The sequence below is a fragment of the Solanum dulcamara genome, chromosome 8, assembly GCF_947179165.1.
Source record: "Solanum dulcamara chromosome 8, daSolDulc1.2, whole genome shotgun sequence".
In the NCBI taxonomy this organism is placed as follows: domain Eukaryota; kingdom Viridiplantae; phylum Streptophyta; class Magnoliopsida; order Solanales; family Solanaceae; genus Solanum; species Solanum dulcamara.
Window position 1 is genome coordinate 62,270,921 of NC_077244.1, and position 13,617 is coordinate 62,284,537.

At 36.4% G+C, this 13,617-nt stretch overlaps 1 protein-coding gene across 1 annotated transcript; it reads right to left on the minus strand.

The window, feature by feature from the left end:
• Positions 1-643: 643 nt before the first annotated feature.
• On the minus strand, positions 644-13,352 carry LOC129899218 (uncharacterized protein At2g24330-like). Its single transcript, XM_055974094.1, has 6 exons — positions 13,086-13,352; positions 11,697-11,972; positions 4,300-4,444; positions 2,123-2,232; positions 1,430-1,847; positions 644-1,292 (listed from the first exon to the last, which is right to left on the minus strand). Exons 2-6 carry the CDS (start codon positions 11,967-11,969, stop codon positions 916-918), a joined length of 1,323 nt encoding a protein of 440 aa, XP_055830069.1. The 5' UTR covers positions 11,970-11,972; positions 13,086-13,352; the 3' UTR covers positions 644-915.
• Positions 13,353-13,617: the final 265 nt, after the last annotated feature.

Here is a 13,617-nt window from a genome sequence, read left to right on the forward strand (position 1 = left end):
GATCACTTTTCATTTAGTGTTTCTCTAATTAGTATCATGAATACACTTACCAAACAAAATATTATAAAAAACATACTTTGAATCTTAAACAGTCACGTTCGATTCATGTTTCTATATATTTTCTATATATTTCAAACGCACGGTCACCATTTTTTAGCATCACCGCTGGCTCTTTTTCTCCGTCACTGTCTTCGCCACAACCACCTTCTTTTGCTCCTTCATAAACTTTGCTAGTGTAGCTCAAAGGGGTGATTTTTTTGTTGACACAACGCTTGTTGTAATTTTCTGTGATACATTTGTCTTCTTAATCTATTTCAAAAGAATGTTATCTTTGGGTCATCATTTTATCCTTAGTGACATAATTCCAAAAAAATATCTATGGCTTAGACAGGTAAAAGTTTTTTCTTTCTTTTGTTAACTCTGGCCAGTTTAGCTTCAAATCAATTTAAAACATTGCACGAAAGAACAAAATATGGGATCTTTAAATAGGACAATAGTGGAGCCAGCAACTTCTCTTTTACAGATTTGATTATTCACTTCTACGTTAAAACATAAACCCCTCTCCTCCCCTCTGCCTTCAATTTTCCATTTCAATACCTCAAATTCTAAATGCCAAAACTCAATAGTAGATACAGAAAGAAGATGAAAAGGAATGGAGAAACTTAATTAGTAAATCGTTTCATAGAGATATCTCCTGTCCAAGTACATAGGAGAATGAATAGGCAAATGAATCAAGAAAAAAACTGCCAACCCGACAAAATTGCTGTCTGACTCTTGATTACAAAACGATGGATATTAGGCAGCTGGGGAAGCTGCCATCTCTGAGTTTTGTATTTCTACTAGGTGTTTACAAGAGATGCATAGTTACACATGAGAACTTTGCCTGCACAATTCCATTCAAGCTATTACATATTATCAGCTAGAAATACTGGAGACTATATTGTTACCTTCTGGTGTTTCCGTGGAGGCAACTGCAGGGCTGCTGCTTGTGGAAACTATATTGTCACCTTCTGTTGTTGCTGAGGCAGCAATTGCAGGACTGCTACTTGCGGAGACTATATTGTCACTTTTTGTTGTTCCCGCAGCAGCAACTGCAGGGCTGCTACTTGCAGAGACTCTCTCCGCCATGGATCCACTGTCCTGCTTGACCAAATCAGCATCAGCCACAATGGTTGTGGATGCCATATTCAGTAAACTAGAGGCGCCATCAGCAAGTTGCTTAGGCCCATTCAGGGCATTGCAGTGAGGGCAATAGTAGGTTATGTAGGGGAGTTCTTCTTTCCTAGAAAGTCCTGCAAACAATGGAAGAAGTTTAACAAGTTCACTTTCTTTATTTTACTCTCTTATACTGATGGTTAGTTATTCACCATCTATAATGTGAATCCCATGCTGCTAATTATTGGCCAAGGATCATATTCTCAAGTCTTACCATTGTGCATATGGCAGTTGCCGCAGATAAGAGCATAAGATTGGGTTGGATCCTCTCCCACAAGCAATGCCGCAATTCGTGCAAGCCATCCCCCATCTTGTGTGCTCGAAAAGGTAGGATTGTGATACTTGACAATCATTTGCTGATGTTGGTTCATACTAGAACCTTCAAGCTGTTCATCACGAAGCATTTCTCCTTCGTGATGATCCAATACAGCACTCCCTGTGCTACCAGATCTGGCTTGCTTCCTATTTCTCAGTCCAGCGGACTGCACAATTTCTACATCATTGCTTGTTCCAGCAGAGGCATTAAGCTTAGACTCATCTCCCAGATAAACTTTCAAGCCAGTATCTGCACCGAGCTTGGATGCAAGCACAGTGGCTGCAGCTGCCTTAGATGCTGGGTCAGTGTCATACCTCTGCATAAAGGATTGAACATTGATATATCATGAATCTCATCCCAACATCGGACATAAAGGTGCTTTATAAAAGTGGCAAACACTAAAGAATGAAGAATAATTGTAAGCATGTCCTCCCTAATGCACCTGCATGGTTAATTCATCTGTAAAGAGCTTAGCATACGCCCAAAAACTGGTGTATTTCTATCAGCTGAATGAGCTGCCTAATGCAATTGAATGACAAATTCTCTGTTAAGAGCTCAGCAGAAGCCCTAAAAGTCACATATTGCTATCACCTGAATGAGCTGCTGCGTTATATAGTAATTTGTCTTCTCTTTGAGTTCATCAATCTTGGCTTGCCTTTCAGCTCGAAGCCTTTCCAAAGATTTCTGATCCCTTTGTTCTTCTGCAGGATTTAAGATTGAAAATCAAAGAAAAGATTGTTTGTTATAAGGAAAAACCATCAACAGTGTGAATATTCAGAAATTTCAGAAACAGTATTTTTAATGAATATCATTTGAGGTGATTCAAAGAACTATGTTGAAGACCTGAACTTCACATGCTCTGGAGTCTTAACATATTCATCTGATTTCCAAAACGAAGTTAGTCTTAACATTTCGATCTACACATCTTCAAGAGAAACTCAAAAAGAAAAAATCTCAATGTTGAGGAGTTAAGTTATTGGAACTTAATTGTTACAAGCAGGGTTTGTCCAAATGATCTACAACCTTTTCACTTCTAAGTTTCCTGAGAAGAAAATGCAAATTAGACATTTCATCTTCCATTGTCACCAACCTTTAGTAAAAAGCCCATGGTCTCCTTTCTATCTTCTCATGCCCTCTAAACTACCACTGCCAAATAAGTCGCATCAAGCTTTTATGGTCTTCCCATCATATTTAGCCATGGAGTCCATTTTATCAAATAAACATCCAATCAAACACCTTTTCCATCGGCCAATTGTTTTGGTTCGTTACCTCATTGGGATTGGTAAGGTAAGTCTTAGCCCCCCTCCCCCCGGGGCGGTCCTTGCTTGTACTTACTTTTTACTTTTTAATTAATAAAAGGCTGCTAGGCACACTGTCTAGTGATATAAATTTGCCAAAATAGGAGGTAAAGTGAAGCTTTTCAGAGGCTTTCCACCCTTGTACTATCAAAAAATGTCATACTTAATACACAGCAGAACACAGAGTGACACCAAAAATTAACAAACTAGAATAAAATGAGAGCATCTTCTCCGAGCTCTAAAGGTAAAGGTGAACATGAAGATCCATCTAAATTTATTATGGATGCTCTCAACCAGGAAATATCCTTTGAACCATATACACCAGATCCAAAATTACTTATCAAAAGAATGCACCAGATCGAACTTGTTACAGCACACAAGCTCCAACTTTTCCATGTTTATACTCTATTGTAGGAAATTTTTCCGTAATTGTGAATTGAGACATCCATTAACATATAACTTCATTAATTGTCGACCTTCAAATGCAAAATCATGAAAAACCATTTATTTTATCTTTAAGATGCAACATGTGCTTATAAATTTTAGGAAATGCCAGAATAGAAATTTTAATGCATTTAACAGAGTAAAATATTGTCTTTATATATTAATTATTTCTTTGTTTACTTATTTATTAATATATATTCTCTACTACAAATAGTCCAATCCCAACAATATTAATCAAACACCTTCAGTAGGTGAAACCAACCAAGGGTTTCTTGATAAGTTAAAACAATACGCAGCTTGATAGACATATTTCATCAATCTTTCTGGTACAAGCAACAGCTGAGAGAGAGAAAGAGAGAGAGAGAGAGAGAGAGAGAGAGAGAGAGAGTTAAAAGGTGACAGCGAATAATCTCAATCCATTAAACAAACCGAGCAACATTATCTATTCAAAAGAGCGGCAAAAAATAAAAACGTCTTTTAGCCAACTACCTAAAACTTACAAAAAGCTACCTAAGGAGGAGTTCAACTCACCTAAGACTGAACATACATGTTTCAGCCTAGGCAGTTGCTTTACAAACTTAAAATTATTTCTAAAACTCACCAGCCTTCTTTGTCACTCTACTTGGTGAATCCATTGACATGCAAACACTAAGCAGTCAATCACCTTAGCTTTATCATTCATTACATCAACTCATACTGGCAAAAATAACAAAAAGATGCTCTTCCCTAGGTTAAAGCACCCAAAAAATTTGAAAAGAGATCAACAAAGATTGAGAAATGAGCTATGCACTGAAGAACACTACTGCTCACATTATTTCTCAATTATCTACTAATTTTGCCCACTAAAATCGAATCCTGGTTCACAAAAAAAAAAATGAGAAAGGAACAAATTATAGCTTTTAATTTGATGAAGGTTTGTCACACTGAAAGAAAAAGAAAAAGCAGAAACGGAAAGAACTGCTATAGAATTTGGAAATAATGTTATGTTTGTATAACTTTAGTAGCAGAGAACCATGAACAACTTACTCATCCCCGTGAAGCTTCTAAGCGCCGAATATGTAAAGAAGGATAAGGCAGGCAATAGAAACATCGGTAAAACCCGCAATGCCCTCATTTTCCAGTTTAGCTTGAGTGATCTTGTTGTCATGATGGCATAAGCAACTGCAATAACCTGAATTGAAATAACCTCAATACTTCACACATAAGTAAATATGCACTATAACATATGGCGAAGGGATAAGAAACTCGAGCAGGATGACATACATATAACATTAACACATTGATCGCAACATGAAAAATATGTGTTTTATATGTGATATCTGCAATTTCAATATACTGTACATACTTGAGTATTGTTATAGACTCGGGCATGGTTAACAGCACAACCTGCGTACTTAGGTGCCGCTTAAACGTGTGCACTAAAGGCTACTGCATGCAACAAGGCACTACAGTGTGCGCCTCATAGCTCATAAGCTCTGTTTTGAGGAGGGCATCAGTAAATACACTTACAACAACAACAACAACAACAACCCAGTGAAATCACACACGTGGGGTCTGGGGAGGGTAAAGTGTACGCAGACCTGACTCCTACCAAAGTTGGACGGCTGTTTCCGAAAGACCCTCAGCTTAGAAAAATCATAAGAGAAGTCAGATACGGATAAGAAGTTCAAAGCTAAGCAAATAACAAGAGCAACTCAGATAAAGTAGAGCAATCAAAGTACAGAAAGTAATAGATTATAATAAAAATCAGACCACAAGGAATTATAGTACGCTAATACGCCTACTAAAAAGGAAGAGTAACGAGACTATGGACTAGCCTTCTACCCTAATGTGGGTCCTCCACACCCTCCTATCTAAGGTCATGTCCTCGGTAAGTTGTAACTGCGCCATAAATTTAAAGCAATGTGATGAATTAATATGCTAGAAGCTCGTAATACAAATTTATAAATTTTACATTAGAAAATGAATAATCAAATCTGAATGAGAAATTTAAACGTGTTAAATTTTAATATGACTTGTCCACATGAGTAGGATGATTTTTATTTCATGCCATGTAATTGTAGTTTTCTCTAACCCATTGTCCATAAAATTGTTATTTGTATTTATGATTATTTTTTCTTGCATAAACATATTTTATTTTTTCCTTCATTTGCACCTTTAAATTGTTATTGGTATTTATGATTATTTTTCCTTGCATACATATATTTTATTTTTCCTTCATTTGTGCCTTTCTTCGCTGAAGGTCAACTTTTAATTGCGCTTCCACTAAATGTTCCAATTGACCATGACGCTTTTTGCCTTTGTCAGAATTAGAATAGGAATAAGAATAGTATATCGAGTCCTACTTGGATAAGGGTTGTAATGTAGTGCCTATAAATAGGTCTCAGTGTAATAATGTAGATACACAATTCAATAATATTTTTCTCTTATATTTCTCACATGCTATCAATGCTTTGGCGAGAAATGTTAGGGGAAAGAAAACAAAGTCACTGTCACCCTGCCTCAATTTTCCGACACTGTTTTTTGTCATCTTCTTCTTTTGGCGGTGATGTGCGAAAACGAACACCACCACAAGGTTCTCTAGCCTCTCACGACCATAACCCACAAAATTCCACCGCTAGAAAACCTTCCACGCATACCCACGCATAGTCGGAAGCAGCCTTCTCCGGCGAGATCTACACCCCATGTCAGACGTGTGAGCCTCTTAGCGGCCACCTTTTTAAAAAGTATCATTGTGCATCAATCCAGCAAAATCTGCAATCATTGTGAAAATTTTGGTGACTACTCGCAGCTATCTCTATTTCTATTGGTCTTGTGCAAAATGCAACACCACCACAAGGTCTAGCAACCTCTGGCGACAAAATCCAACTAGCATCGCTAGTTGTAGATCCCTCACGCGCCCTCATGCGGCTAGATCTAGGGTTCCAATGACTGCGTCAGTACCATGCGCCGGTGCAAAGGGCTTGTTCCGACTAGCTTTCTGATGACTTTCTTGTTCAATATAGTCTTGTCTCTTTATTCTAAGACGATCCACATACCATATACTAGATTTCGAGCACTGCCCAATGAACAATGAATTGTTTTCGACAGATCTGAGTTTTCCAGCAGTGTATTCTCTTTGTTTCAAGTTCACTTTTGTCAAAGGTGTACATAAATATTTGGGTTGGATTACAATGATACTTTCTCTCCTGGCTAAAATAGCATTAGTCTGCATTTTTCTATCTATGATTGCCATTCGTTATTGGCCCCTTCATGAGTTGAACATTAAGAATATTTTTTCCATGGTGAACTTCAGGAAGAAGTCTATATGAAGGAATCACCTGATTTTGTTGCTCAGAGGCAGTCTAATAGCCTTGTATATCTCGATTGTGCCGATCACTCTCGTCCGAAATAGTCTTTTCGAGCTTGGTTTGGGAAGTTCAACACAATAATTCAGGAGTTTGTCATGACTCATAGTGGATCTAATCACTCTGTGTTTTATCAACATTATGCACCAAATCTGTGTATTTATTTGATGGTTTATGTTGATGATATCGTTCTCACCGCAATAGTCAGGATGGTATCATTAATTTGAAACAACATGTCTTTCAACATTTCAAACAAAGACTTCAGCAGGCTGAAGTATTTTTTAGGTGTTGAGGTTGCTTAGTCCAGATCAAGTATTGTTATTTCGCAACACAATCATGCCTAAGACATTCTTGAGGAACAAGAATGATGAGGTGTAGAACCATTGACACTTATATGAATCTGAATGTTAAACTCCTGCTAGGACAAGAGGAGGTCCTAGAAATTATAGACGGCTAGTTGGAAACTTCTGTGAGTATTGTAAGTTAGTTTATTACTTCCCCCTATATTAGTCATTGGGATCAGTTGTTCGTATTTTATGATAGATAAAGTCAGCTCTATGTAAACCACTACTCTTTGAGATCGGGCTATGAGAATATCATTGGATATACATACGTTGATTGGGTAGGATTACCCTTCGATAGACGTTCTACATCCGGATATTGTGTTTTAGTAGGAGGTAATTTGGTGTCTTAAAAGAGTAAGAAACAGAGAGTAGTTGATCGATCTATTGGAGAATTGGAATATTGAGCAATGGTTGTGGCAACTTATGAGCTAGTTTGGATTAAACAATTGTTGAGACAACTAAAATTTAGAGAATTGATCAGATGAAACTTGTGTGTGATAACCAAGTGGCCCTTCATAACGCGTCAAATTCGATATTTCATGAGAGGACTAAGTACATTGAGATTGACAGTCACTTTGCCAGAGAATAGGAACCCTCGGGAGATATTGTTACAAAATTTGTGAAGTTGAGTGATCAACTTACATATATCTTCACCAAGTCCCTCACTAGTCCTCGTATTAGTTATATCTATAACAACCTCAGTACATATGACTTGTATGCACCAACTTGAGGGGGTTGTGGTTAGAATTAGAATAGGAATAAGAATAGAATATAAAATCCTATTTTGATAAGGATTGTAATGTAGTGTTTAAATAGGGCTCAATGTAATAATGTAGATACACAATTGTATAATATTTTTCTCTTATATTTCTCACAGCCTTCAAGTGTTGCATGATTTGGGTGACTCATAAAATTAATATAGGAAGAAAAAGAACAGACATCATTGAACACTTTACAAGCTGAAATATGTGTAAAGTTGTTGGAAACTTCCACTAATAATTTCATTGTTCTCCTTATATTGGCCTCCACAGTAGGTAAACCATCTTTGCTTTCTAGTCTTATAGCAACATATCCATGGATATGTAGGTAAAAATTCAAGTAATTTTGCTCTCCATTCATGAATACTCCTATGATTTTGAGAAGTTGTTCTACGTTGGAGGCCAAATTTTACTTTGATGGAATCTAATAGCAACGATGATGCAAATAAAGAAAAAGGAAAAAAAGAATATGATCTTTTAAGGAGTTGAAGAAAAGAATGTGTCTGATAACCGAACAAAGTCATAGACTTCCGGCTTCCTTCATACATTTCTTGGAATATCACAAAGTTTGTATATTGCTGCAAATAATTTCACAAAACTTCACATGATATGCACAACTATTCAAGAACATCCTTTAGAAATTTATCTTAAATGTTGAGGTGATATTTTCCTAACAAATAAATCTATCAGCCTACACAAGGACCCCAAAGTAGGCAGAGAAAAAGGAAAAGGTGTGTGGCCAAGGTGCTCCCAAGTAAGGTAGAGATATCGTGATAGCACCGTTAGTCTTTATGCTACATGAGGATGAGGTGGAAGAAAGGAGAATGTTTTCTCTAATTTTCATCATTCAGTGAGCAATCTTTGATTTGGGAAATTCAGCACAGTAATTCAGGAGTCTGGCATGACTCATAGTGGAGTTGATCACTCTATGTTTTATAGACATTCTGCACCAAATCTGTGAATTTATTTGGTTGTTTACGTTGATGATATTGTTATCACCGGCAATGATCAAGATGGTATCGCTAATTTGAAGCAACATCTCTTTCAATATTTCTACTGAAGTATTTTTCAGGTATTGAGGTTGCTCAATCTAGATCAGGTATTGTTATTTCTCAATGCAAATATGCCTTAGACATCCTTGAGGAGACAGGAATGATGGTATGTAAACCCATTGACACTCCTATGAATCCGAATGTTAAACTCCTTCCAGGACATGGGGAGCCACTCAGTAATCCTAAAAGGTATAGACGGCTGGTTGAAAAGTTGAATTATCTCACAGTGACCTGACCTGACATCTCTTTTCGTGTGAGTGTTGTAAGTCAATTTATGACTTTTCCTTGTGACAATCATTGGGATGCAATTATTCTTATTTTACGATATATAAAGTCATCTTCTGATAAAAGACTACTCTTCAAGGATCAAGGCCATGAGAATATCACCGGATATACAGACGTTGATTGGGTAGGATCACCCTCTGATAGACGTTTTACATCCGAATATTGGGTTTTAATAGGAGGTAATTTGGTGTCCTGGAAGAGTAAGAAACAGAGTGTGGTTGCTCAATCTAGTGCAGAAGCAGAATATCGAACAATGGCGATAGCAACTTCTGAGCTAGTTTGGATCAAACAGTTGCTGAGAGAACTAAAGTTTGGAGAAACCGGTCACATGGAACTTGTGTGTGATAATCAAGCAGCCTTTCATATCACATCAAATCCAATGTTCCATGAAAGGACTAAGCACATTGAGATTGATTGTCACTTTGTCAGAAAAAAGATATTCTCATGAGATATTGTTATCAAATTTGTGAAGTCAAGTGACCAACTTGCAGATATCTTCACCAAGTCCCTCACTGATCCTCGTATTAATAATATTTGTAACAAGCTAGGTACATATGATTTGGATGCACCAGCTTGAGGGGAAATGTTAGAATAGGAATAGATATACACAATCCTACTTAGAATAGGAATAGGAATAGGAATAGTATATAGTATCCTACTTGGTAAAGGATTGTTATATAGTATCTATAAATAGGGTTCTCTATGTAATAATGTAGACACACAATAACAATATTTTTTCTCTAATATTTCTCACACTTTCTATTTCATTTTTGGTGTTACTTTAAGTTTTCTCAGTTACAAATCAGTTTTAAGCCATTTGTTTTAGCTTATAGAATTCACATCCTTTAAGATAATTTAGTATCTTTTACTTAGTCCCACAATTTCTGGGTCATGGCCCTATAATTTGAACATTCATGTTGCCATACTTCATCTTGATTCACGCAGTATTAGAGCCTGTTTGGCCAAGCTTCTCCACCAAAAAAGTGTTTTTACAAAAAAGCACTTCTTTTAAAACTATTGAGGTGGTTGGCCAAATGACAAAACTGCTTCTAGGGAGAAGCAGCAGCAGTTTTTCTGTTTTGGGAGAGAAGCTAAAATGCTGCTTCTAGAAAAAGTGCTTGAGGAGAGAAATGACAAAAGTATCTCTACAAAAGTTCATATTTACAAAACTATCTTTCATTAATTAAACCCATTCTCCTTTTACACGTGTCCATTTATGTAATTTGACACTCAAAAACACACTTTAAAAAGATTTGTCAGACACAAATTGTTTGGTAAAACACTTTCCAAATGAGTTGGCCTAACACAAATTGCTTCTCTTCAAAACCACTTACATGAAAAGTTGTTTTAAAAAAACCTTCTCAAAAAAGGAACTTTTTTTGCAGCTTGGTCAAACAGGCTCTTAGAAGTCAAATTATGACTCATGCGTATGTTTCTTAATAATTAGTCATCATTGTTGAAGTTTAGGAAAGTGAGCTCCTCATATCGACCTCCATAAGGTATAAAACAGTAGTTGAGTAGTTAAGAAACATCAGACGATTTCTATGGTTTGGTAAACAGAAGGATGCAGTTGCGTTTGATGCTCTCCCACCCTCACCCTAGGGATTCATTAGAGGAAATATTAGTTCAGAGATTGGGAGATTGTTTTTCTTCCCTCATTCTTTTCTACTTGCTTTATGCACTTAAGCATATTTCATCCCATCACATACTGCCATCTAAGAGTTCCTTCACCTTACCCAACACTTAACATCAAAAATCAGCTTCCATCCTTAGAACAAAAGAGTTATGTTCAAAGTCACTTTTCACAAATCAGAACAGTTTCAAATTGGCTACCGACTTTCTGCTATTCTTAACCCACAAAGGACTATTTTTCACCATTATTTCAGCAACAACAAAAGCTCCATATCCGCCATAAAATCCCACTCCCTCTACTAAATCTAGAAGAGTTATTGCATCATATCATAGTTGTATCTTTTTTCTAGAACTATTTTATCACTTCCCCTGTCCCAAACCAGCTAACATTTTTCTTCCAAGAATTAAGACAAATTTGTCGACGACTTAAACTACTGACTATACTCTTTTTTATATTTTGATAAAGAGAAGTTGGCAACTTTTGCGTACCATAGACCCTTGTGGTCCGGCCGTTACCCAGACCGCGGGAACGTATTGAACTGGGCTTCCCATTTTTTTTAAGAAGTTCGATACTTCTCATGTGATTTCTAAGTGTTTCTAAGTTACTAAATAGTACTCTGGAAGACGAACAAATCCATATTCGATCACACCAAAATAGGTAAAGCTTTCCCTCAATAAAAAAAAATGGGAGCACTATTAAATTGAGAAAAGAGAGTAAAAGATGTTATAGAAAAACACCTAGCACATTAATTGGATAATCATGCCACGTCTGACATGTTGTGGCAACAAAACCTGAATATAAAGGAAACAATTTCTCTTTGTAAAAGAAGACAAACTGAATATGTCAAATGCCGAGTGATCAGTAATGGAAAGATAGGTAATAAACAAAAGCAATTTAAAGTCTTTGGAAAGATAAAGAAATTTTTCAGGATAAAGAGTTTCAGGCTCTTGTTTCTTTTAATCAGGACGCATTACAGCAGTAGAATACAAAAATAGTAGCATTACCTCGAAAAGTACAGAAAGAATAATGAGATGCCTACTCATCCTTCTCCAACTATGTGATCGTTTAACTGTTCTGGCAAGAACAGCAGCCTCCTCCTTGGAAATATGTTGCAATCTCTTCTCAAAGTCATCTTTGTGTGAACCAAATAGACTATTCCACATTCTTGACAGTAGTCCCTTTTTCTTTTTCTTTTTTGTCTTTCCTTCATTATCTGTAGATGTGACAGGTGCAGTGCCAGCAGTATCACCAAGATCTTTTTCAGACTCTGTAGCCATTTCCTACAAGTTAAAAATGAAAACCACAACCATGAATCGTTTTTCACATAAATGTTTCTGGTACGGGAGAGGAGGGACACAATGAGTGGGAAAAGATAGGCCAAATGAGCCTTTAGTTTAATGATATAATGACTTATTAGTGCACACAAATTCATATTATAAAAAGTGACGTAGACAAAATTTATCACAAGCGGTGGCAACATTTAAAGATGCGAACAAATGAACAAAACCTTAATTAAAAAGTTTCAATTCACATACATAAATATAAAGTCTTTGCAAGCCTTACAACCACTGGAGAAGACTGAAGAGTATCTTTATCTAATTAAGGTAACCAATTGTCTCTCCATCTACTAATCCAGTAGTTTTAATACCTCTCTTAAAAATTCAACTAAGAAATGCTGACACTAGATAACAACGAATCTGTCTTTAGTCCAAGCAGTCAGGTATGTGTGTTACCAAAGTGAGGTTGGATGTTCGAACCTATTAATGTGCAACTCTAAGATCTTTTTATTTTCTTTTACCAAATGAGCCTTAAGACAATGTATCGTATTAAGACTCATTTGTTATAGGCAAAATAGAAGCCTACAAAATATGCATAGGAGGTTTGAATGTAAGAAGCTCCATTAAGTAAAACCTCCGCTTCACCATTAGACTAATAGTGCCTTCTTGTGAAGATAGTATCATCTGATATCATACTAGATTTTTTACAGATCATATATATATATACACTGAAAAATTTGATGAAAAACGTGCATCCGCCCTCGCCCTTAGACAGTACCAAGAAAAGTCGGACTATGCCTACTACTGTTTGGCTATGCACACCTTTTGGTCATAACAATTATCCATTTCAAATGACGCATAATCCCCGAAACATAACTTAATTCCACAAAAAACATCTTAATTGAGCCACTTTTAATCTACTCCAATCGTAACATCTCTCTTCTTCATTCGTCAACTACAGCAACTACCAGAGATCAACTAGCACTTCCTAAATTCAAAATAGGAACTCAGGAAAACAAAGAAATAAATGCACGATATCAACCACAAACGTTAACAAGCAAAATAAATCAAATGAGTGAAACGCGGTAAAAGTATTATGCGGGAAGGGTATATTGCCTGGTTCCAGAGTCGATCGCCGAAGCAGATTAATAATTTTACAAGTGTACTGTGTAGATGATGAATTCAAAAACTGGAGGAGGAGGCGTCTGCACAGATATGCGTTTTGGGTGTCAACTGCCCAGCAATAATCGTAGATCCCGACCTTTTCCCCTAAGAAAGAATGAAAGAATTAAAGAAAAAATGATAGAGGACGATGGCAGAGTTGGCGCGGTCACCCCTCTATCTGTCATTCTCCAACAAATTACACTGGTGGAATGGATACACCAAATGGCCGCCTATGTGCCTCACAAATATTATACATGAGCCCGTTTGAATGAGCTTAAAAAAATTAACTTTTATGTATGAAATATTTTTAAAATTTTGAAGTGCTGAAAATTATTTTTATAAATAAGCAATTGAATGTTTGGATAAAAGTGCTTAAGAAATGAGAAAAATAATGTGAATTTTAGGGTTAAAAGAATAAAAAGGGTAGTTTGAGAATTTAGTTAAAATATAAGGGATATAAAAATAATTTTCATGGTCAAAGAAA

Bases quoted from the DNA above. Each gene is read 5' to 3' on its own strand.
- LOC129899218 (XM_055974094.1), bottom strand. From the start codon at position 11,969: ATGGCTACAGAGTCTGAAAAAGATCTTGGTGATACTGCTGGCACTGCA. The intron at 4,445-11,696 runs GTAATGCTACTA...ATTTCAATTCAG, and splicing joins TTCTTTCTGTACTTTTCGAG to GTTATTGCAGTTGCTTATGC. The intron at 1,293-1,429 runs GTAAGACTTGAG...CATTGTTTGCAG, and splicing joins CAACTGCCATATGCACAATG to GACTTTCTAGGAAAGAAGAA.